The sequence below is a fragment of the Myotis brandtii genome, unplaced genomic scaffold (genome assembly GCF_000412655.1).
Source record: "Myotis brandtii unplaced genomic scaffold, ASM41265v1 scaffold116, whole genome shotgun sequence".
Taxonomy (NCBI): Eukaryota; Metazoa; Chordata; class Mammalia; order Chiroptera; family Vespertilionidae; genus Myotis; species Myotis brandtii.
The window spans coordinates 1,985,313-2,008,258 of record NW_005354010.1 but is presented as its reverse complement, the minus strand read 5'-3'; the positions used below and the strand labels follow the sequence as shown (position 1 = coordinate 2,008,258).

The window sequence follows — 22,946 nt, the reverse complement described above, 5'->3', positions numbered from 1 at the left end:
TTCACACTGTACGTGCGCGCCCGCATGTGGTATTTTGTGGAAGAGCCACACTCAAGGGGCCAAAGAGCAGCATGTGGCTCGCGAGCCGTGGTTTGCCGACCACTGACCTAGGGAGTTCACCTAGGGTGCAGTGCACAACCTTCACAATTGCATTGTGGTGGACCTCTGGCAGATACTAATGCTTTCATCTCTTTCTTTTTGAACTCACAGTAACACAGGAATTTTATGAGGATATTATTGCGTTTGTTATTATGACATTTTAGAAAAATTAGAGAAAGTTCCTGTATACCAATAGTTTCTAAGTTCCAGCTGATTTTGAGTACTAGGTGATTTCATTGTACAGCATCTTAAATGAATAAAATGGACCCTTTTCCATGTTTGTTTTCTAGGTATATGTTTATATAATTACATATCATAATTGATGAATAACTATAAAAATAAAATACTAGCTTTTATTTAATTTTTATAACAGATTTATTTCATTTAAAATAGAATATGTGTGACTTTATTAAAGTATTTCAGCATAGCTATCTGAAATGTTAATGGCATTTTAGTGAAATGAGGCTCAGAAGTTATTAATATTTTAATTGATGTAATTTTTTACTGAATAATACATTAGCATGGCTCAGAAATGAAAAGCATAAAAATTAAACACTTAAAGTCTAACTCTCATTTTTGTCTTACTTTTGTCTAGCTCCCAATTCCCCTCCCCTCATAGGTAACCACTATTATTTATCTTATGTGTCTTTTGGAGAGAGAGAGAGACACGCATACACACACACACACACACACACACACACACACACACACACACACACACACACACACACACACACACACACACACACACACACACACACAGAAAAGAGACTGTTTTCCACTCTAGTTCCTGGTGCTAAAGTTGCATTTTAATAACACAAACGGGTGCATCATTTTTAATCCATTTTGTGGGCTCTGTAGGCCTGGAGATATTTTTAAATATCACATCATTGCATTAGTGGATCTAATGTTTTTACTTTTTAACAGAATTACATTAATGTGGTTTTATTGTTTTATAGAAAGGATTCATTTTCTGGAAAGTGCTCTAGTTAAATATTTTATAGTTGGTAATTTGATTTTCTAAATTAAAAGATTTTGTGATTGATTCATGTACTAGCTAAGTGACCAGCTTAGGAATTGGAATATACTAGTATAAATCTGATAGGAAATAACATTTATGGTTGTTTAAATCTGTTTTTATTTTCTCTTTGTAAGGTAGGAGAGAATTTCTGAGGATACATTTATTTATTCAATATGTTTACAAATATCATTTTTAGAACTAGTGGCAGCTACTTTTTAATTTTGTTCAACAATTAGTATCATTGTCCTGGCAGTTTACTTCATATTAAGCATTTTGCTTATTTTATACTCTTATATTCTAGGCAATGTAAAGAAACAAATTTCCAAGAAAAAAACTTCAGATAAAAAAGGAAGACATCAAAGGGAGTGGCCTCAGCATTCACCTCTTGAAGATATTAAGCAGCGGAAAGTATTAGACCTCAGACGATGGTAAGCTCTAAAAATTGATTTTTTTCTTCCTTAACCACAGTACCAGTGTTATACCTATTAAAGTTAGCAATATTTCCTTAGTATCTAATTCCTAGGCTAAATTTAGATTTCTCAGGTTGCTCTGAAAATGTCTTCACTCCTGGTTGTTCAATGTGGGACCCAACTATGAACCATACTTTGTGTTAACTTGTGGTAGCTCATATGTGTCTCTTAAACCAGAATAGTCTCTACCTCATTTTAATTCTAGGTGATTGACTTATTGAAGAGACTTGGCCAGATATCTTGTAGAATGTGCTACCTTCTGGATTTGTCTGATTTTTTTCATATTAATTTTTCTAAATAATTTATATATCCTCAATATTTTCTGAAAATTAGATGTTAGATATAAAGACTTTAATGAGGTCCTGCTTGAACATTTTACACAAGAATACTGCCTAAATGATCCTGTGTCCTTTGTATTCTATTACATCAGGAGGTTCATAGAACTTGGTGATCTAATATTAGAGATTCTAAAAGTGATTACAGGATTTAGGAGGTGACAACCTTAGCCTACATTGTCAAGTTATTTTCCCCCTTCTGCAGCCATGAAGTAATCAGTGGGGTGACAATGGCATTAGGCTAAGAGCCTGTTCCTATCAACTTTTCATCTAATGGTCTTAGCCAAATCTATTGACGATCCTTGCCTGAATTCTTGTTGTGAAATGGTGATATCTCAAAATTCTGTCTTTTTTTCTGCCTTTATTAGCTGGCATTCTTCTAATAAGAAGAGCTTTCCTTTATCAACTAGGGGTATCTGGTCACCTTAAAATAAAGTTCCTTTTCTCAAGAAAAAAAGATTTAATTCATGATAGCTATAAAATTGCTGATCTCTGATTTGAGGTTTTAAAAATTCTATTGTTTGAGGTTTTAGAAATATTAAATATTTTCACTTATTTAATAAATATTGGATATGGCTGAGACTACAAAGATACATAAAACATAGTCTTTGTTCTTTTAAGGTTTGAAATCTAGTTGAGAAGAGAGGACTAAGCAGGAAATGTAAAATATTTCAAGCAGTTTATCAGATGATGGGTATGAATAAAGAAAAAACATGAGAGGAAGAAATGAACATCAGAAGGCTTCCCTGAAGAGTTGGGTCTAAAGAGAGGAAATCTGAGGGGATGGAGGGTTTTAGGTCTTTGAATGGATGGTAAGAAAGTGTCTGGCATGTTGGTAATGAAGGGTAAACCAGCTTATCTGGAGTGAGACTCAGAGAAGCTAAGAAAATTGCCCAACCTTGGCCAGTTTGCTTAGTGGTTAGAGCGTCAGCCTGTGGACTGAAGGTTGCTGTTTCAATTCTGCTCAAGGGCAGGTACTTGATTACCTGCCCGGGTGTGTGTGTGTGTGTGTGTGTGTGAACCAATTGGTATGTCTCTCTCACATCAATGTTTCTCTCTCTCTGTCTTTCCCCCTCTCTTCCATTCTAAAAATCAATGGAAAAAAACATATCCTCGGGTGAGGATTAACAAACAAAAAAATTCCCCAACATCACATGGTGAATAAGTAGATCATATATTGGAACTGAAAAAAGCCAGACTCCAAATTCTGTTTTATTTATTTTTTGTTATTCCTCATCCGAGGATATTTTTTCCATTGATTTTTTTAGAGAGAATAGAAGGGAGGAGAGAGAGAGAGAGAGAGAGAGAGAGAGAGAGAGGAAACATTGAATGTGAGAGAGACACATCGATTGGTTGCCTCCCACATGCGCCCGGACTGGGGTCAGGGATTGAACCTGCAACTCAGGTATATACCCTTGACTGGAATTGAACCCTTGACCCTTCCGTGCCCAGGTGACACTCTAACCACTGAGAAACACCAGCCAGGACAACTCTGTGATTTTTAAAAATATATATATTTTATTGATTTTTTACAGAGAAGGGAGAGGGAATAGAGAGTTAGAAACATCGATGAGAGAGAAACATGGATCAGCTGCCTCCTGCACACCCCCTATTGGGAATGTGCCCACAACCAAGGTACATGCCCTTGACTGGAATTGAATCTGGGACCCTCTAGTCCGCAGGCCGATGCTCTATCCACTGAGCCTAACCGGTTAGGGCAACTCTGATATTTTATAACACCTTTTATGATCTATTTCTCGGATATTGGGCTAAGGATTTAGATTTTTTTTTCTGGGGCATAAATAAGCCATTGGTGATTTCTTAATATAAGGATATTTACAAAGATAAATTGGTAGTAGTTAGTATGAAAAGTGTACTGGGAAAGAAACACTAGAATAAAAAACATTAATGTTAGTTTCTTTGGAGCAAATCTTTACCCATTTTTGCTTCTAATTCCTTAGACTTAAGATTTGTTTTAACAACAAATATGAATAGTCATATGAATATGAATAATTTAATAGTATAGCATGTGAGGCCATAAAGACTTGGATGGGATAGGACAGATGGGAGAAATAACCTGAAGGGAAAAACTACCAGGACAACAACCTTATTTCCCACTAAGAATATTACACAGGATTAGGGTTGTAATAGAAAGACCCTTAGAAGATAGAAGTAAAAGTGTTAAGCTGATCATGAACAAGACCAGTAAACAAGTTTGAATTGATGAAATACAAAAAAAATCTTAAGGATGCCTAGGCTAATCCTAAGGCTTTGTGAAGAATTGTTTAAAATAGAAGGGGGAGATTTAAATATGATAGAATACGTGTTTTGTTTTAGTTTTTTTACTTCACTACTTTCCTCAAACCCATGAAATCAATAACAACAAGATGGAAAATTGTCTGTGTTGAAACAAGGAAATATCAAAATCTCCACACCATACTTGTCCAATTCTGTGTATTATCTGCTGGCATAAAACAATGCAGATTTCCCTAAAGTTCACATGATGGTCTTGAAACCATCCAGTGACCCTTTGGTTAGATCTAGGTGTCTGAGAAGTTGCATCAGTGCTGAAGCATTGGAGTTCTTCATGGAAATCTAGGTCAAGGCAACAGCATTGCAGGGAGGGTCGCAGAAGGAGACATCATGCTGATCGCCACTTGATTATCTTACTCCCCAACTTCCAGCTGAAGATACTGCCTCTGGATAATTGCTGGGGAGGTGGTGATTGCAAGAGTTGAATGCAGGCCACATACTTCCTGATTTCAAAACATATAACAAATATACAATAATTAAAACAGTGTGGTACTGGAATAAAGACAGACATATAGACCAATGGAATAGAATAGAGATTCCAGAAATAAACCTTCATGTAAATGAATAAAATATCTTTGGCAAGGGTGCCATGACCATGGAATAGAGAAAGGATAGTCTCTTCAGAAAATGGTGCTGGGAAAAGTGGATATCCACATAAAAAAGAATGAAGTTGGACCCTTATTTCACAGCATACACAAAAATTAACCCAAAATGGATTAAAGCCATAAATGTATGACCTAAAATGATAAAACTCATAGAAGAAAACATAGGGGACAAGTTTTATGACCTTGGATTTAGAAGTGATTTCTGGGATATGACACTAAAACCACAGGTAACAAAAGCAAAAATAGACAAAAGGGGATTACATCAAACTTAAAAACTTATCCGGGTCAAAGAAAACAATCAACAAAGTGAAAAGGCAACATACAGAGTGGGAGAAAATATTTGTAGATCATATATCTGATCTACAGCTCAACTGGGAATTTGCACTGAAATTTTTGTAGTTGGTGTCTACATTTGTATACCATTATTTTTCCCCATTGGTTTAGATAGCATCTACTTTAACTAGTAGTAGTCATACTTAGCTATCTTTATTAAAATGATTGATTTATTGTTTATGCATTTATGATACGTTTAATAAATATAAAAATATTTTAAGTGAATTATGATTTTATATTGGTTTAAGTGATCAAAATTTTCATTATGTTAAAACACTTTTAGTTGCCATGAGAGTTGCATATTTATATGCCTATTTTGTATTCATTCAAGTAAAGAAAAATCTTTTGTTTTCCCAGGTACTGCATAAGCCGACCACAATATAAGACTTCTTGTGGTATCTCTTCATTAGTTTCTTGTTGGAATTTCTTATATAGCACAGTGGGAGCTGGAAAGTGAGTATGTTAATTTATTGGTATCTAAACTCCCATGCTATTTGGTGTTGCTTTTTCTTTTTTTTTTTCCTTTGTTGTTTTTTCTTGATCTTTCTTCAAACCCTTTTGTTGAGGGCTGACTTTCAATAGATCGCAGCGAGGGAGCTGCTCTGCTGCATACGAAACCCCGACCCAGAAGCCGGTCCTCTACGAATGGATTAGCACCAGGTTCCCCACTAACGTGCGTTGCGTGAAGGGCGAGGGGGCGGCCCCCTTTCCAGCCGCACCCTATTTCCCAGGGCTTTTTCTATAATGGAAGGTTTTTAAGGATAGGTTTTTCATAAATTGAGGAAAAACTACTTCATTTTGTTTTAAGTCTTTTAGCTAAGATATGTGTATGCATTATTTTTGATAAAAGAAAAATTAAAAATATTACCAAAATTCTTTGCAAATCAGACAGACATATTAATATTAGCATTGAGACAGGTTATATTTGCATATGGTTGTAATTGTAAAATGAAAGGCAATGTTTCTTTTGTAGTCTTCCACCGATTACCCAAGAAGAAGCATTACATATTTTGGGCTTTCAACCCCCATTTGAAGATATTAGGTTTGGCCCTTTCACTGGAAATACAACACTCATGAGGTATGAAGCCCTTGCTTAGAGACATATTTTATTTCTAGTTCTATAAAATAATAATGCTGTAGATGCGTGTTGATAGTAAACCATGTATGCAGCTGCCAGGCCCCAACCTGTAGTAGATATACCAAACTTGGGCTCTGCCTGAATTTCTCTAGAATTGGAATAGTGCCATCTTTATTATGGAACTGTTTCTATGAGCAAATATTCTTGTTATTTTCAGATGGTTTAGACAAATTAATGACCACTTCCATGTAAAAGGATGCTCGTATGTTCTATATAAGCCTCATGGGAAGAATAAAACAGCTGGAGAAACTGGTAGGTAAACATATAGAAGATGCATGTGTATTCATACATGTTTTAAACCACCTCAAAGATTAGCTGTTTTGACTATGTAAACAGTAAACACAGTCTGTTACTTTTATGTTTTTTTATCTGAGGGAGAAATTATAATAGTAACCTGTATATTGATGAGTGCCTCACGAAATCTAATGAGACCCTCGATGTTGTGATAAAGTTTAATATACAGTTTAATATTTTTCCTTTCTTTTTTTAAAAATTTTTTTTTAATTAAATCTTTATTGTTCAGATTACATTTGTTCCTCTTTTTTCCCCCCCCTAACTCCCCTCCTCCCAGTTCCCGCCCCACCCTCCGCCCTCACTCCCCACCCACTGTCCTCATCCATAGGTGCACGATTTTTGTCCAGTTTCTTCCCGCATCTCCCATTCCCCTTTCCCCGCCAAGAATAGTCAGTCCATTCCCTTTCTATGTCCCTGATTCATTATAATCACCAGTTCATTCTGTAAATCAGATTATTTATTCACTTGATTCTTAGATTCACTTGTTGATAGATGCATGTTTGTTGTTCACAATTTGTATCTTTACCTTTTTCTTCTTCCTCTTCTTAAAGGATACCTTTCAGCATTTCGTATAATACTGGTTTAGTGGTGATGAACTCCTTTAGCTTTTCCTTATCTGTGAAGCTCTTTATCTGACCTTCAATTCTGAATGATAGCTTTGCTGGATAAAGTAATCTTGGTTGTAGGTTCTTGGTATTCATCACTTTGAATATTTCTTGCCATTCCCTTCTGGCCTGCAAAGTTTCTGTTGAGAAATCAGCTGACAGTCGTATGGGTATTCCCTTGTAGGTAATTGAGTCTCTTTCTCTTGCTGCTTTTAAGATTCTCTCTTTGTCTTTTGCTCTTGGCATTTTAATTATGATGTGTCTTGGTGTGGTCCTCTTTGGATTCCTTTTGTTTGGGGTTCTCTGCGCTTCTTGGACCTGTAAGTCCATTTCTTTCACCAGGTGGGGGAAGTTTTCTGCCATTATTTCTTCAAATAGGTTTTCAATATCTTGCTGTCTCTCATCTTCTGGCACCCCTATTATTCTGATGTTGGTACGCTTGAAGCTGTCCCAGAGGCTCCTTACACTATCTTCGTATTTTCGGATTCTTTTTTCATTTTGCTTTTCCGGTTGGGTGTTTTTTGCTTCTTCGCATTTCAAATCTTTGGCTTGATTCTTGCGCTCCTCTGGTCTGCTATTGGGTGTAATATTCTTTATTTCAGAGCGTGTATGCTTAATTTCTAGTTTCTTTATCATAGCATCGAGGGTCTCATTAGTTTTCGTGAGGCTCTCCAGAAGTTTATTGCAAGCCCTCAAAATTGCGTTTTTTAGCTCTATATCCTCCATTTCTGTCATGTTTTTTTGTCTCCGCATTTTTTATGCTTTCTTGGTGCACCCCCTAGTGGTCTTTGTGCGCAGTCTTGTTCTAGTTGAGCCTTGATTGTTGTAGTTAATACTAGAGGGATTTGACCACCAGGCCGACTGGCTGTGTGAATCAGCTGTGTCTGCCGCGGAAAACTTCTGTCCTCTGGGGAGGTGCTAATCTAGCCTTTGCCTGAGGCGATCCGGCAAATGGCTCTGCGCAGGGCTTGGGCGGGGCGGGCTCAACAGGGCGGGCGGAGGGAGCCGTTATGGTGCCCTCAGTCCTGTTCCCAGAGGCTCTGCTTCTCAGAACCCCCGGAACCGCTGCAAACCTCGGAGGGAAAGCTGCCTTCCAACTGATGCCAGACACTCCCGCTTCTCCCGTTTGGGTCCGAGTCCCCAGCGATTCGCCCGTATCTGGAGCTCAGAGTCTGAGACTCCCCCCTGACCGAAAACGACAACCGCGCTCTCAGCCACCAGCCCGCTTTGCGCGCGCACCTCCGCACCTGAGTATTTTCCACACTGCGCCTCCTCTGAGCCTCGGTATGCTGTTGTCTTTCCTTCTAGTTGAAGAGTCTCTCCTCAGCCAGCCTTCCTGTGGTTCTGGGTGATGTCCGTTCCGTCTTTTAGTTGTATTTTTGAAGTGGTTGTTTGCGGCGGCAAACTCCAGTGTTTACCTATGCCGCCATCTTGGTTTCTCCTAATATTTTTCTTTAAAAATGTTTTATTAATTTTTAAGGAGAGAGGAGGGGAAGGGAGAAAGAGAGAGAAACATTGATGTGAGAGTGAGATATCAATTGGCTGTCTCCTACACACCCCCTACCAGGGATTGAGCCCGCAACCAGGGCCTGTGCCCTGATCAGGAATCCAACAGGCAATCTTTTGGTGCACGGGACAACACTCAACCAACTGGCCATACGGTTAGGGCTACAGTTTAATATTTTTAGCTCTTCTCATCTTTACATGTAGAGCTTTTATACTTGTAAAGTATGTCATAAATACTGCTTTAATACACTATATTGTTTGGGCCCATGGGGTGTGTGAGTGAATGTATGTGTGTGTGTATTTGCGCACACATATGTGTTGGTAAAACTCAGAAAGCAGCACGGAATTTGCAGTTCCTTTTCCTAAAAAGGAATGCAAGGATTTTAGAGTATTTGATGTAATACCTGCATAACAACAGGAAAATGGACTGTGAAAATGACAAAGTTCTATTATGGAATAGTCTTGTACATAACAGAGTAATGGAGTTGATTTTAAGGATTGTTTTAGGTCAGTGATGGTGAACCTTTTGAGCTCGGCGTGTCAGCATTTTGAAAAACCCTAAGTTAACTCTGGTGCCGTGTCACATATAGAAATTTTTTGATATTTGCAACCATAGTAAAACAAAGATTTATATTTTTGATATTTATTTTATATATTTAAATGCCATTTAACAAAGAAAAATCAACCAAAACAATGAATTCGCGTGTCACCTCTGACACGCGTGTCATAGGTTCGCCATCACTTTTAGGTGCTAATTAAATTTGCATTATTTTACCATCTCACACCTGTCAGAATGGCTATCATCAACAAATCAACAAACGACAGGTGCTGGCGAGGATGCGCAGAAAAATGAACCCTCGTGCACTGCTGGTGGGAATGCAGACTGGTGCAGCCACTGTGGAGAACAGTATGGAGTTTCCTCAAAATACTAAAAATGGAACTTCCATTTGACCCAGTAATCCCACTTCTAGGAATATATCCCAAGAAACCAGAAACACCAATCAGAAAGGATATATGCACCCCTATGTTCATAGCAGCACAATTTACAATAGCTAAGATTTGGAAACAGCCTAAGTGCCCATCAGTAGATTTTAATGCTGTATTTTCCCAGTTTTATTCCTGTCGTCATTTTCCTATTGCAATATTTGACTCCTCACTGTTTCTTTCTCTATGTCTATTTTCTGAAGGATGATTGATTTCCCTCCCCACTCTGGGAATGTTCTTATCTTCCTCTTCAATAATCATTGGTCTTGTGCAAGCCCTGCTTTATCTGTGAAGCTTTCCCTGCCACTTTAGAAGCCGATCCCTCTTAATTCCAATAGTAATGATTGTTTGCGTCTGTCTTGTGGCATTTGGCACATTAGCCCTTATATCATGTTGCATCTTTTTAATGAGTCTGCCCAGCTCCTAGATCACAGAGACTGCCCCTAGTAACCCTATGATTCCTTACGTTGCCCTGTGACCTCACACTTGTTACCCTAGTACTTCTGATTGTATTCAGAGGAGGAGTGGTGCATGTGTCAAGCAAAAGTCTTTTCTGTTCTCTCTCATTGTGGAAGAAAGAGTTGCAGAATTAGGCTTTTCTTATTTGTCTCTGGGATATGCAGTAGTGAAAACCATTGTCAGTTGTTGCTGTTCATTTTAAAAGTACTTTGAAATGTATTTCCTCTTTTTGTTTCAGTTATTTTTTTAAGGACCGTTAGGCCTGTTTTCCACAATAGACTTTATGTTTTCCTGGGGACTATGTTTCTTTGATATTATAACACCCCCATTCTTGCTGACATGTTCATTTCCTCAGCTCGCTTATGGAATAAAAACAAAATCCAGGGATTTTGACAAAATTAACAGATCTTGCTGTTTATATGCATTGAAGTATGTTTTCCAGAGATGCAATTACTTACAATAACAGTTTGTGTTAGAAGTTGTCAACATTGGTTTCAAACTATTGGCTCCCTTCTTATTTATTACTTATTATTACTGTTATTATTATTATTCACTTATTATTATTCAGGCAGCTTCAAACTGTTGGTTCACTTAGCTACCAACATTTGTGCCACAGAAGTCTAGATTCATTTTTAATCAGCTAGCTTGAAAATTATACTAATGTTTGTGCATTTTTATTCTTCCAGTAGGTATTGTAACTCATTGTTTTTGCTTCACAGAGAATAGCTACCTCTGCCCAACCCCCAAATAATTCATGTATATCCTCACTGGGGCCACTGCTGCCAGCTTACTGCAGTGCATTAGCGCATCTCAGGTGGACTTTGCATTAAGTTTTCATATTCCTCATCCCCTGGTTTTCTCCAATTCATAATAGACACAAGGCCAGATAAATCTTTTAAATGTGCAGTGCTAATAGATCTCTTTCTTTTTAAAGAGCTCTCCAGTGCTTGCTTAAAGCATAACTACTTTAGCATCATTCAAAGCCAGTAAAGATTGGCCTTCCACTGCTGTCCTACATTTCCCAGTTGTATTTAAAATATTTTCAAGGGAATAAGAGCCTTGCAGGATATTATGTTAGTGGATTATAAAATCTGGTTCTTGTCTTTCAAGGTGTAAAAATATATTCTAATAAGTTGTTCTAGAGTTCTTTATAGTCCTTCTATAGATGATCAAGCTCTACAGAAGAAACTCATACTAAACTCAGTGAATATCAGAATGTTGGTATATTAACTTAGAGTGATAAACGTAATATCAGAGATACCAGAATTCTCTTGTTGGCTGATTAGGACATATACTGCAGGCCAGCTAACTCTAGTAGTGTTTTTCGCCTTTCTTTATACCATACAAATTAGGGCTGTGCGTTTTGTAGTGGCTGCTTTGTTGCTTAAATTTCAGATTTTTTAGATATACTCTGGTCTAGAGTGAACATCGTTCTGAATTTAGTTTACATATGTAACACATTTATATGTCTTGTCCTAAATGGAATTATTTTATTGGATGACCATTTGAATGCATTAAATACTGTATTTACTATCCTTTACTTCAAAGGACGATCTTTTTATGACTTTGCCCTGAAATTCTGGGGGTGCCTCTCTCTACTGTCATACCCTGTATTTTAAACTACACTACTTGATGTTCTCTGGTTATATCCCTCCCCTCCAGTGATTTTGGTTTTCTCCTCATGCTCTTCCTTCTGCCTGGATTGTCGAAATCCTTCCACTTCAATCATTCCATCTTGGATGCCACCCCTTCTTAATTCCATAGATCTGATGTGCACTTTCTTTTTTGAATTGCAAACCTTTATTGTGTCACTGTCTTATTCTGCCCTATATTAAAGTTACTTGTTTTATCCTTCCTATGAGGATAGCTTCATATATTGCATTATTACTTGTTTTTTGTTTCCTGAAGTTACTGATATAGTTAGTAGGTGCTCATAAATTACATACTGAATGGAATGAAATAAGATTTCCTCTTAACTCTAGACTGGTGGCTCTCAAAATATGGTCCCTAGACCAACATCAGCATCACCTGGTACCTTACTAGACATGCAAATTTCTGGTCCCCATCGCAGACTGACTCGGCCAAGCACGATTGATCTATTGTTTAACAAGCCTTGCAAGCCCAACTTTGAAAACTGCTGTAGTCTTTCTAAAGAGGTGTTATCTAACCTCTTTGTCAAGACCTTAGAAATCTGAAATACATTCCAAGACATTAAACTAATTGCTAATCCAGTGCCTACTGCAAGTACCTACTTCACAGGACTATGAGGGACTTCAGAATGAGACAGTGTCTGTGAAAGATACAATATTCTTGTTGTTTACTTCTGGATTGTTCTGTCCCCTAGATTTCACTTCCCCCACATCCTTCTCATCTTTCATGTTTCAGCTTAAATGCCACCACCTCCAAGGAGCCATCGCTGAATATTAAAGTCTGATGCCTGAGCCTGCCTTTAAGCCAGCACCCTATTTATTTCACTTAAAGCACAAACTACCATCCATAATTATTTTATTGTTGGTGTCCTTCGCTGGACAGTCAGCTCCATGAGGCCAGGAACCCAGCCTGTTCCCTCCTGTCTTACCAGTGCCTCACACATGGGAGGACTCAATAAATATGTGTTAAAAAAATAATTGCTAACCATAGTCACAATACGGAAGTGAGCTGTTTTGTATTACATCTGACTTAAGGAAGGTGTGAAACACAGATTTCCATTGAAAAGTTATATACCAGTTCTTTCATTACAATTTTAGTCATTTGGGAAAAATTTTTATTTGGCATTTCCACAATTTTTAAAATATCTCGAGTTTTTTCCTAAACTGGTTATGTGCATAAACATTTTTTGGATTTATTGAATTTATGAATAGTCTAAATCTATGTACTTAAATGTGTTCACTATCCTAGAACCTATCTGCAAATCAAGTTCAGCTATGGAAATGAAATATTGAGTATCTTCTGAATTGTAGTTATTATTTTTCATTTACAGCTTCCCTTGGGTGTCAAGTTTTAAATTGTCAGGAGAACCCAAAAAGAAAGATGTGTTTATCATTATAAAATAGAGATTTTAAGCAGAAAAGACCACCTTGCCGTGCATGTATGTTCTGATGGTAGGCCATGAGGCAGAAATCTGTGGGAAAGATGGATGAAACCTTAGAGAAGAGTTTAAGACAGAAATGTTATTGTGTCTGTGGAACTCATAACTTGTGTGCATCTGCAGGGTGGGGTGGGGTTCCCCTCCTTGGCTCTGCTACAGCCACTGACCCGCAGTTCTTAGAGTTCTTCAGCTACTGTAGTGGCTAGAAAGTCAATCAGAGAAACCATGATTTGCAAGCTTTCATCTACTTCAACTATTTTTAGGATTTCCAGTTTCAATAGGCTATTTGTTAATGAATAATTTAGTTTCTTCTAGGAGATGCGGGATACTGAAATCTCAGTTAATGGCTTTAAGTGTTAAGTGCTGGTAAAAAGTTGTTGCTTATGGTAATTCTTTTGAAATTAGCTCACAAGTAATATAGCCATGGGAAATATACAAGGAGGAACAATTATAAGAGGACGCCCTGGTACTTACTACCTGTCTGCCTCTACTGATATTCTTATCTTGTGAAAGCTGCTCCTCCAGTCTGTATAACTTTTGGAGAAAGAGTAAATTGTATGTTAGTGAGAGGAAGTTTCCATATTTGGAACTTTATCATCTGGAATCTATATTCATATATCTCAGTGGTCATCAAACTGGGATGTACACACTGTAGAGCTGACCATTGTGGAAAGGAAAGAACATACTAGAATGTCTATATTTTAATCTAATTTAAAATTCATACTTTTTGTATATCTTTAAAAAAACACGTAATAGTGCAGTAGTATATGCACAGAGTTTATAAACAGAAATGCTTGTAATGGGCATGTTTATTCAGAAATGTCTAGTGACAGATGTACTCAACCAGAAAAGTTGAGACCATTACTATATGCACTAGGTATATACGATAATTAAATTTCATAGACAAGTATGTGTGTTATTAGAAGGTTTTGGTAAGCAAGGCATATTTCAGTTCTTTAGTTTGCTATTCTGTTTTCCTGTATTTCAGTGTGAAGGGTGAAGCTGAAAATAAATTCATTCGTATTTTTTGGTATCATCAGTAGCTTCTCACTTCCCCCCAGCCATGTCAGTGTGTTCCCAGTAATGTCTTCGCTGTCTTTCAGTCGTTAACTCGTCCTTTGGATAAAGCATGGCTAGTGCTTCATGGTTCTCTGTCTTCGTTTTTATTGTAGCTTCAGGGGCCTTGTCGAAGTTAACTCGTGGATTAAAAGATGAATCCATGGCTTATATTTATCATTGCCAGAATCATTACTTTTGTCCGATTGGCTTTGAAGCAACCCCTGTTAAAGCCAATAAAGCATTCAGGTAAGCATTTCTGTATGTTACGTGTTGTAGAAAGCATTTAAGAAATATTTAGTGCCCAGAAATCGGAAGACTTAGTGACTTGCTTTCCTTATATGAAATAATATTATTCTGTAAACATTTGAGCTTATTCTTTTGCAGAATTGCATTTGATTGAATTCTGTTTATTTCTTTGACAAAATTATTTATTTAAAAAATGAATTTATTAAGCCCACTGAATTTTAGTACTCTTTCCCCTCCTGAGCAAGTTTTCTTCATGCTGGGTTGATATAATGCCAGGATAGTTAAAAGCAAAGGAAGAAGAGTCCTATTTGAGAATGGTGAAAACAGAGGCCATGAATACTTTTAGTAAAAGTATTGCTAGGTATGGTTTTCTTCACCCAGCTAAGGTTCTGTTTTTGTTTTGTTTTATATTTTTCATACTTGAAGAGGAAGAAGAGGTAGCACTCTCCTCTCAGAGAGGACCGAAACTCAGGCTGAGAGAATATGGCTTGGTCATCAGGGGGATAGGATGGGTTCTTTGAGACTGGACGCCGTGTGAACTTTGTATCCCACTCAAGGCATTTGGAGTTGGGCAAGAGTGGAGGGTTGTGGGGGGATCCTGAGACAGGCAGGATCGAGCTGGGAGAAGCAGGATGTTGGACATAGAATTTTGTGAATGTTGGGTAAGAGGAAAACTACTTGGTTTCTCCAAATCCCGAAATGTCACGCACAGAGCAGGGCCGATCAGGGGGTTTAGGAGCTCCCCCCTGTCACTCACAGAGTAGGGCCGATAGGGGAGTTGGGGCCCCGCCCCCCTGTCACACACAGAGCAGGGCCGATCAGGGGGTTTAGGAGCTCCCCCCTGTCACTCACAGAGTAGGGCCGATAGGGGAGTTGGGGCCCCGCCCCCCTGTCACACACAGAGCAGGGCCGATCAGGGGGTTGGTGCGCCACACCCTGTCAAACACAGAGCCGCAGGGCAATCAGGGGATTGGGGAGCTCCCCCCTATCAGGCACAGAGCAGGGCTGATCAGGGGGTTGGGGCGCCTTCTCCTGTCACGAACAGAGCAGGGTGGATAGGGAGGTTGTGGCCCCGCCCCCTGTCACACACAGAGCCTCAGGGCGATCAGGGGATTGGGGAGCTCCCCCCTATCAGGCACAGAGCAGGGCTGATCAGGGGGTTGGGGCGCCTTCTCCTGTCACGAACAGAGCAGGGTGGATAGGGAGGTTGTGGCCCCGCCCCCTGTCACACACAGAGCCTCAGGGCGATCAGGGGATTGGGGAGCTCCCCCCTATCAGGCACAGAGCAGGGCTGATCAGGGGGTTTGGGCGCTGCCCCGTCACGCTGATCCCGGGGCCGGGAGCCTCGCTGCTCCGCTGATCCCGGTGCTGGGAGGCATATTACCCTTTTACTATATAGGATAGAGGCCTGGTGCATGGGTAGGGGCTGGCTGGTTTGCCCTGGAGGGTGTCCTGGATCAGGGTGGGGGTCCCCACTGGGGTGCCTGGCCAGTCTGTGTGAGGGGCTGAGGGCTGTTTTCAGGCTGGCGGGGGACTGAAGCTCCCAACCGCTCCTTTTTTTCTTTTTTTTTTTTTCTATTCTGGGCCAGCTTTAGCTCTGAGGCCTCGCTGCTGAAAACATCGATACAATGTTGCGGTCCGGCTGGCTTTCAGTCCGGCTGGTTTCTGGGGTTTTGTTTAGCTTCTTATTTGCAACATAGTACATAGTTGCTTAGAGTTGCAGCTGAGAGGCCGGCAAGTCCGCCGGGGAACGTTGGAGTTCGCCGTCACTGGAGCAAGCAAGCCTCCCTGTTCGCTTCAGTGCATGGCTGCCGGCCGCCATCTTGGCTGACAGTTAATTTGCATAAGGATATGCTGATTAGCCAATGGGAAGGGTAGCGGTCGTACGCTAATTACCATGTTTCTCTTTTATTAGTGTAGATAATTGAAGCACTATTTTCAAGTGAGTAAATGACCTTTATTAAACATACTGTGAATGTATTTTAAATCTAGCAGGGGTCCCCTCTCACCACAAGAAGTAGAATATTGGATCTTAATTGGAGAATCAAGTAGAAAACATCCTGCTATTCACTGTAAAAAGTATGTTAACTTCTTTTTTTCAATTTCTGCTGAAAAGCCTGTTGGAATTTTGATTGGAATACAATCCATAGAATCCATAGTTTAGTTTGCAGAAAATTACATCATAACAATATGGAGTCGTCTAATTTGTGAATATAGACCAGTGATGGCGAAACTTTTGAGCTCGGCATGTCAGCATTTTGAAAAACTCTAACTTAACTCTGGTGCCGTGTCACATATAGAAATTTTTTTATATTTGCAACCATAGTAAAACAAAGATTTATATTTTTGATATTTATTTTATATATTTAAATGCCATTTAACAAAGAAAAATCAACCAAAAAAATGAGTTCGCGTGTCACCTCTGACACGTGTGTCATAGGTTCGCTATCACTGATATAGACTATACTTCCATGCAATTAGAGCTTTAACTTTTCTCCTGCAATATTTTGTATTTTTCAATATAGATTTTATGTATATTTTGTTAAAATTTTCTCCTAAGTGTATTTTCTGATGCTATTGTGAATTGATTTCCTCCCCTTTCTGTTATTTTCTGACTGTGTACAGAAATATAATTGGTTTTTCTATATAGGCCTTAAATCTTGCATCTTTGCCAAATTCACTTATTAGTTCTATTAATAGTTTTGCAATACAAAGCAGTTTGTAATTACTTTGGATTTTCCACACAGTCATATTGTTTGTAAATAAAGGCATGTCAATTTTAAGTGTTTTGGAAATGCATTTGACTCTAATTAAGAAGAAAATGTAGACTGTTTCTACTTTAGCCTGCAGGATATTGTCTAATAGGTTGATATATATTTATTTCATAGGGAGACTAACCATTTTTAAACTGAGAACCTTGGCAATAGTTGCATATACAGAATTGTCATAAAAACAAGAGTTTATTAGAACTTGAACAATCCTGAGATAAACAACTTATTGCCACAGTAATATTGTAGAATATTGCTCATGTGAAAAGTTTCATTACAGTGGTATTTTGTTACTAAAAAGAAAATTGTGCTTTATATTCTTCCTTCTTAACTATAGGTGGGCAGATATTGTTACTGATCTGAATACTCAAAATCCAGAATTTCTAGATATCCGGCACTTGGAGAGGGGACTGCAGTATCGAAAAACCAAGAAGGTAAGAACACCATTGTATGTGAAGGCATTTCCCAACTGGCCAAAATGCACTATTTTACTCTAGATTATAAATAATAGAAACCCAGTTTAGAACATTTTTGACAGAAAAGTGAAAATTATTTTAAGAACACATGGGTATGTTAAAAACGAAAGGGCAAGGAGTGTAGCCTAGATTCATAAGGGCCTGGTACCAGGTAAAAGAATGTCAACAGAGACCAAGTAGATAGTCTGTAATTCTTTTGGAAGTTATATGTTGTTGGCTTTTTGTCTAATTACTTACTTCGTGATGATGATCATCATCTTTATGTCTCTCTTTGAGATGTGCAGTCTATACTGAGATTGGCCTGCCTCAGGCCTAGTTCCATAGTCTTGGCGCAGCTTGGCCCTACACATGGCCAGGGAATTGCCAAATCTGAGGTGTTCACTCCTGAGCCCTATTAACTGTGGCCTTGGGGCAGAGCCATGTATATAAACAAGACTGCTGGGGGTATTTCTCAGAGAAAGGTAGATTCTATGGAGTACAGCCCATTGATATAATCCCACTAACAAAGGAAGAGTGTGTAAGAGGAAGAGGAATGATGGTGTTTAGGCAGAAGGGGAGGCTATAGTGTATGTGAGTGGCATATGAGGGCAAGGTGTTTTGGCTCCTTTGTTTCCTGATTAACTGTCCAAGGATTCTCAATAAAGAGGCAAAGAGAAAAGACTCAAGAAACTAATCCTTTCTGTTGGTGCAAATGGGTGACTTAATGCATTGATTCAGGATATTCTTGACTTTCTTGACTTAGTATGTTACTATCAAATATTGACAAGGGTGTGGGCATTGTTATAGTTTTGTAATGACAGCTGGTCAGGGAAAATGCAGGATAGTGTGATCTGATAATGTCTGAAAGAATATGTACTGTTCTGAGGCAGATGAAGGGGGAACATATAAGGGAATTCATAGGAAATTCATTTCCCATCATTTTCTTCACCCAACTTTTTTTTTCCTTCTCAGGTTGGGGGAAATTTGCATTGTATTATAGCATTCCAGAGACTTAGCTGGCAAAGGTTTGGCCTTTGGAACTTTCCATTTGGAACCATTAGACAAGAGTCACAACCTCTAACACAGGGCCAGGGAATTGCCAAATCTGAGAGTGAAGACAATATCTCCAAGAAGCATCATGGGCGCCTGGGCCGGTCTTTCAGTGCTAGTTTCCATCAGGACTCAGCATGGAAAAAGATGTCCAGTATCCATGAGAGAAGGAACAGTGGCTACCAGGGTTACAGTGATTATGGTGGGAATGATTGACTATGCTTGGGTACTGAAAAACTCCTCATGCTACACAACGGTCTGTACAGGACTGTATTAAGACGGTAGAAGATTTTATTAAGTCAACTTAAAGTAGGAACAGATCTGGTGGTACAAAACATAACCTTGTAGTTCTCCAGTAAATAAGCTTGTATATGATTCTAATGGGTGATTTCAGATATATAAGCAGATAAGCACAGACTATTGATTTTTTACACTTTAAGGGTATATAAACATGCTGGACAATTTAACAAACTCCAATACAATTACGTATAAACAAATACAAATTTACTTAATAACATCACAATTTGAAATAGTTAAGCTTGACAGGATGTATTACGACTTGATCCCAAGACTTTTGTTGCAGATAGTTTTATTCCTAAGGTACCATCTGCCCTTAAAAAAATGGGGCTATTGATTTCTAGTTTTCTGTCATGGTTAAAGCTCATTTAAAATTATTCAGTGAATCCAGTAATTCTTTCCCTTATAGCAGTATCTTGCCTGCCTCATTTGTTTCCTGGTTAACTTTCTCAGGATTTTCAATAAAGAGGCGAAAGAGAAAAAGACTCAAGAAACTAATCCTTTCTATTGGTGCAAATGGGTGACCTAATACATTGTTTCAGGATATTCTTGACTTCCTTGACTTGGTATGTTACTATCAAATATTGACAAGAACTTTAGGTCTTGAAAGACTTCTGTAGGTCTACAATCTGTTTTAGGCATTGAGTAAAAGAACAAGTGGCATCCATAGTTTCTGTATCCATGGTAATCTGTGAGATGAGATCTGATATTTGATTAGTCCTTCAATATGGAGTCATATATTGATAACAGCATTAAGAATGCATTCAGAGGGCAACTATCCATATTCCACACTCTGAACTGTTTTCTTTTTTAAAACATTAGATAATTAGTTGTTTGAAGCGAGTGTTAAGTAGCTCAGAAAGTGTGGATTTCATATATTTGAGCTCCTCTGTACTTACTGTCAATTTTTCTTGTGTAGTCAACCCGTGACTCACAAAGGACTAGGATCTCTTGTTCTTTCATTTCAGAGGCTGTTCCAGAACTCAAATCAGTAACTTGATTATTACAAGATGCTGAATATGTTGGTAACCATATTGCAATACACCTCAAGGAGAAGGCTCAGACTTTTATTTTTTAAATATTTTTATTTTCTCTTTTGAATTTTATATCCATTTGTCCACTCAGACATGTGTAAGCCTACAAAAGAGGATATATATTATGAAATGGTCATTTTTCTGAAGGGAATATTTTGCTTGAAACGCAGTGGACTGAAAGATTTGTAGGTTGTTGATTTTGTTACTTCATACTGGAACTTTTACGAAGTTTTCATCAAATAAAGTTTTGTTTTCTACTTTTATTCATGTGAATGTTTTAACCTTTGTTTTAGGGAGTTTTCTAATTTTGTTTGAAGTACATAATTTGTCAATTCTGTCTAAGTAGTGTGTTAAAAGAAACCATCTCATATCTGACTTTTTAATTAATGGAATAATATGCATTGACTATAATTTTAGATTTCTATAAGACTTTATGATAAGAAATTAGAAACTTAATTCTTATTAGCTTGAAACAAATGAAGTTGTCAATTTTGTAGGTCAAACGTGGTTGAATGTCAGCAATTTAATTTAGTTTGAGTACTTCAGAGATGAGAAAGAGCCAAGAGGAAATGAGACAAATGCAACATAAAATAATGAATACAGTGACACTAATAAGTTTGAGTTATCAAGAGCACACTGAAGTTTACAGAGACATTTCCAGAAACAATCTGCACGTTACTCCACACTTCTCTTTCAGTATTAGTAACATTCCTGTCATATTTATTTTTTTGGTCAAGTCCTCTTAGGAGTGTCCATAGAAGCATTAAGGGTTCAAATACTGGCTCTGCATTTACTACCTGTATCATCTTGGGAAAATTAAGATTATTTTTTATGTGCTTGTTTCCTCATTGGTAAAATTGGGCTAATAGTATCTATTTTATAAATTGTTTTGAATAATTAAGTTAGTACATATAAAGTGTTCAGAACAGTGCTTTATAGGTAGGAATTGCTATTTAAGTGCTTGCTATTACTCCAGAAGATGTGTATTTTACTGTTCTGAAACTTGAGAGCCCATTAAACAGCATCTCAAGGAGCTAATGGCTTATAAAACAGACAGACACCCCTTAGTTGCTATTCCTTCAAAATAATATTTTGTATTTTAAGAAATGTGCTCTGGTTTTAAAAACACTTATAGTATTCACATGCCCACAATAGCTTACTCCCCCTACCCCCCCAGCTCTCAGTAAAAAAAAAACATGTTCATTTACATAAAATCCTGAAACTTTCTTTTCCCAGTACTAGTCCCCATCCTTAGGCCAAGCTGGAGCAGGAGCTATAACACTTTCCAACTTGCCTTCTTCTGGACGCTGGCAGGGCTCGGCAAGGTGCTCTAGGATGTGATGACATTCCGTATCTCAATTTTACCCATAGCATTGTCTCCCTTAGTCATTCACTTAACAAACTGGGCACTAGTATCCACTGGTTGTTTCATGTTAAACCGCTGACCTCGGAACAACCCCAAGAAGATGGTGGCATCTCCATTTTATTCACAGACTCTCATTGGTGAAGAAACTTGCCTAAGATTATAGTAGGGGATCTGTTTGCTAGGGCTGCCACAACGAAACACCACAACCTGGGTGACTTAAACAGCAGAGATCGATTTCCTCACAGTCCTGTAAGCTGGAAGCCCAAGATCAAGGTGTGGACAGCTTTGCTTCCCCCTGAGCCTTTCTCCTTGGCACGCAGATGGCTGCCTCCTCGCGTGTCCTCACGTGGCGTTTTCTCTGTGGACGTTTTCTGTGTCTCTCTGCTTCAGACCCTGGTCAGATTGGATCAGTCTCACCCCACGGGCCTTACTTTAACTTCATCCACGTTTGAAAGTCTCTGTCTCCAAATCCAGGCACATTCTGTGTTACTGCGGGTTAGGACTTCACCATAACTTTGGAGGGGAACACAGTTCAGCCCATTAACGCAGGGCGGCTGTTATGTAGCTCGGGTGGGATCGGGACCGGTGTCTTCCTGCCTTGGGAGGAAATTCACCCCGCTGGGTGCAAGGGGCGCTGCAGAACTTCAGGGGAAGCTGAAGCGTTTTTGTTTTTTTTTTTGTTTGTTTTTTTTAAGAAAATAAGATGGAATCCCTGCTAAGTGTCAGGAGCGGGGCACATAACAGTCAACAAAACAGTGCTTGGCTTCAATAACTTCACAGTCTACCGTGGAGGGAGACAAAAATCGAATAGGCAATGATATTAATCTCTGTAAAATACAACGAAGGCTGATTTCTAGGGATTATCTGCCTTTTGATTCTGAGTCTAGTTTCAACAGTTCAATTCTGAACCAGTAGGGATAAGCTATCGTTTATTGAGTATCTGCTAATGTAAGTAAGCACTTGGCATAAGTCAGCCCTGGTCCCAGCTAAAATCGCCTGCAGGCCTGGCGCTATCCCAGCTTACAGGTTAGGAAACAGAATTTCTGAACAACTGTTCCCGGGACTATAATGGGGTGTGGTCGGCTCTGAATCCTGGCCTGAGGTCTCCAGAGGCACTGACTTCCCGGGAACTCACCTGGCAATTCGTTTCTCCTCATTTCTGACTTACAAGCGGCGGAATACTAAATCTTAAATGCCAGAGAAAAGTAAACTATATTTCAAGGGTTAAGGCTTTCAATCGTATTACAAATTATCTAGTTACTACAAGGTTATCCAAAAAATGTTAACTTAAAAACACCAGCAAACCATCCACCTTTCTGTTGTTGCTTCGAGTGAAACAGACTCAGCATTAAGCGTGTTCACAGGTCCCTGGCCGGGTGGTTCGGTGGGCAGGGGCGTCCTGCCTATAGTCCAAGGTTGCG

General features: G+C 38.7%; 1 protein-coding gene across 3 annotated transcripts in view; it reads left to right on the top strand.

Moving 5' to 3' along the window:
* BIVM (basic, immunoglobulin-like variable motif containing) overlaps nucleotides 1–20,422 on the top strand; it is a 30,945-nt gene extending 10,523 nt beyond the window's left edge. For 2 of the 3 annotated variants that reach the window (XM_005858183.2, XM_005858182.2), the window contains exons 3-10: nucleotides 1,422–1,548; nucleotides 5,534–5,629; nucleotides 6,150–6,254; nucleotides 6,472–6,566; nucleotides 14,423–14,555; nucleotides 16,548–16,634; nucleotides 17,661–17,757; nucleotides 18,751–20,422. In XM_005858183.2, the coding sequence (XP_005858245.1) occupies nucleotides 1,422–1,548; nucleotides 5,534–5,629; nucleotides 6,150–6,254; nucleotides 6,472–6,566; nucleotides 14,423–14,555; nucleotides 16,548–16,634; nucleotides 17,661–17,757; nucleotides 18,751–19,044 (1,034 nt within the window). In that variant the 3' untranslated portion in view covers nucleotides 19,045–20,422. The remainder of the gene's footprint in view (nucleotides 1–1,421; nucleotides 1,549–5,533; nucleotides 5,630–6,149; nucleotides 6,255–6,471; nucleotides 6,567–14,422; nucleotides 14,556–16,547; nucleotides 16,635–17,660; nucleotides 17,758–18,750) is intronic. The other variant, XM_005858184.2, reaches the window with a different exon arrangement.
* Nucleotides 20,423–22,946: the final 2,524 nt, after the last annotated feature.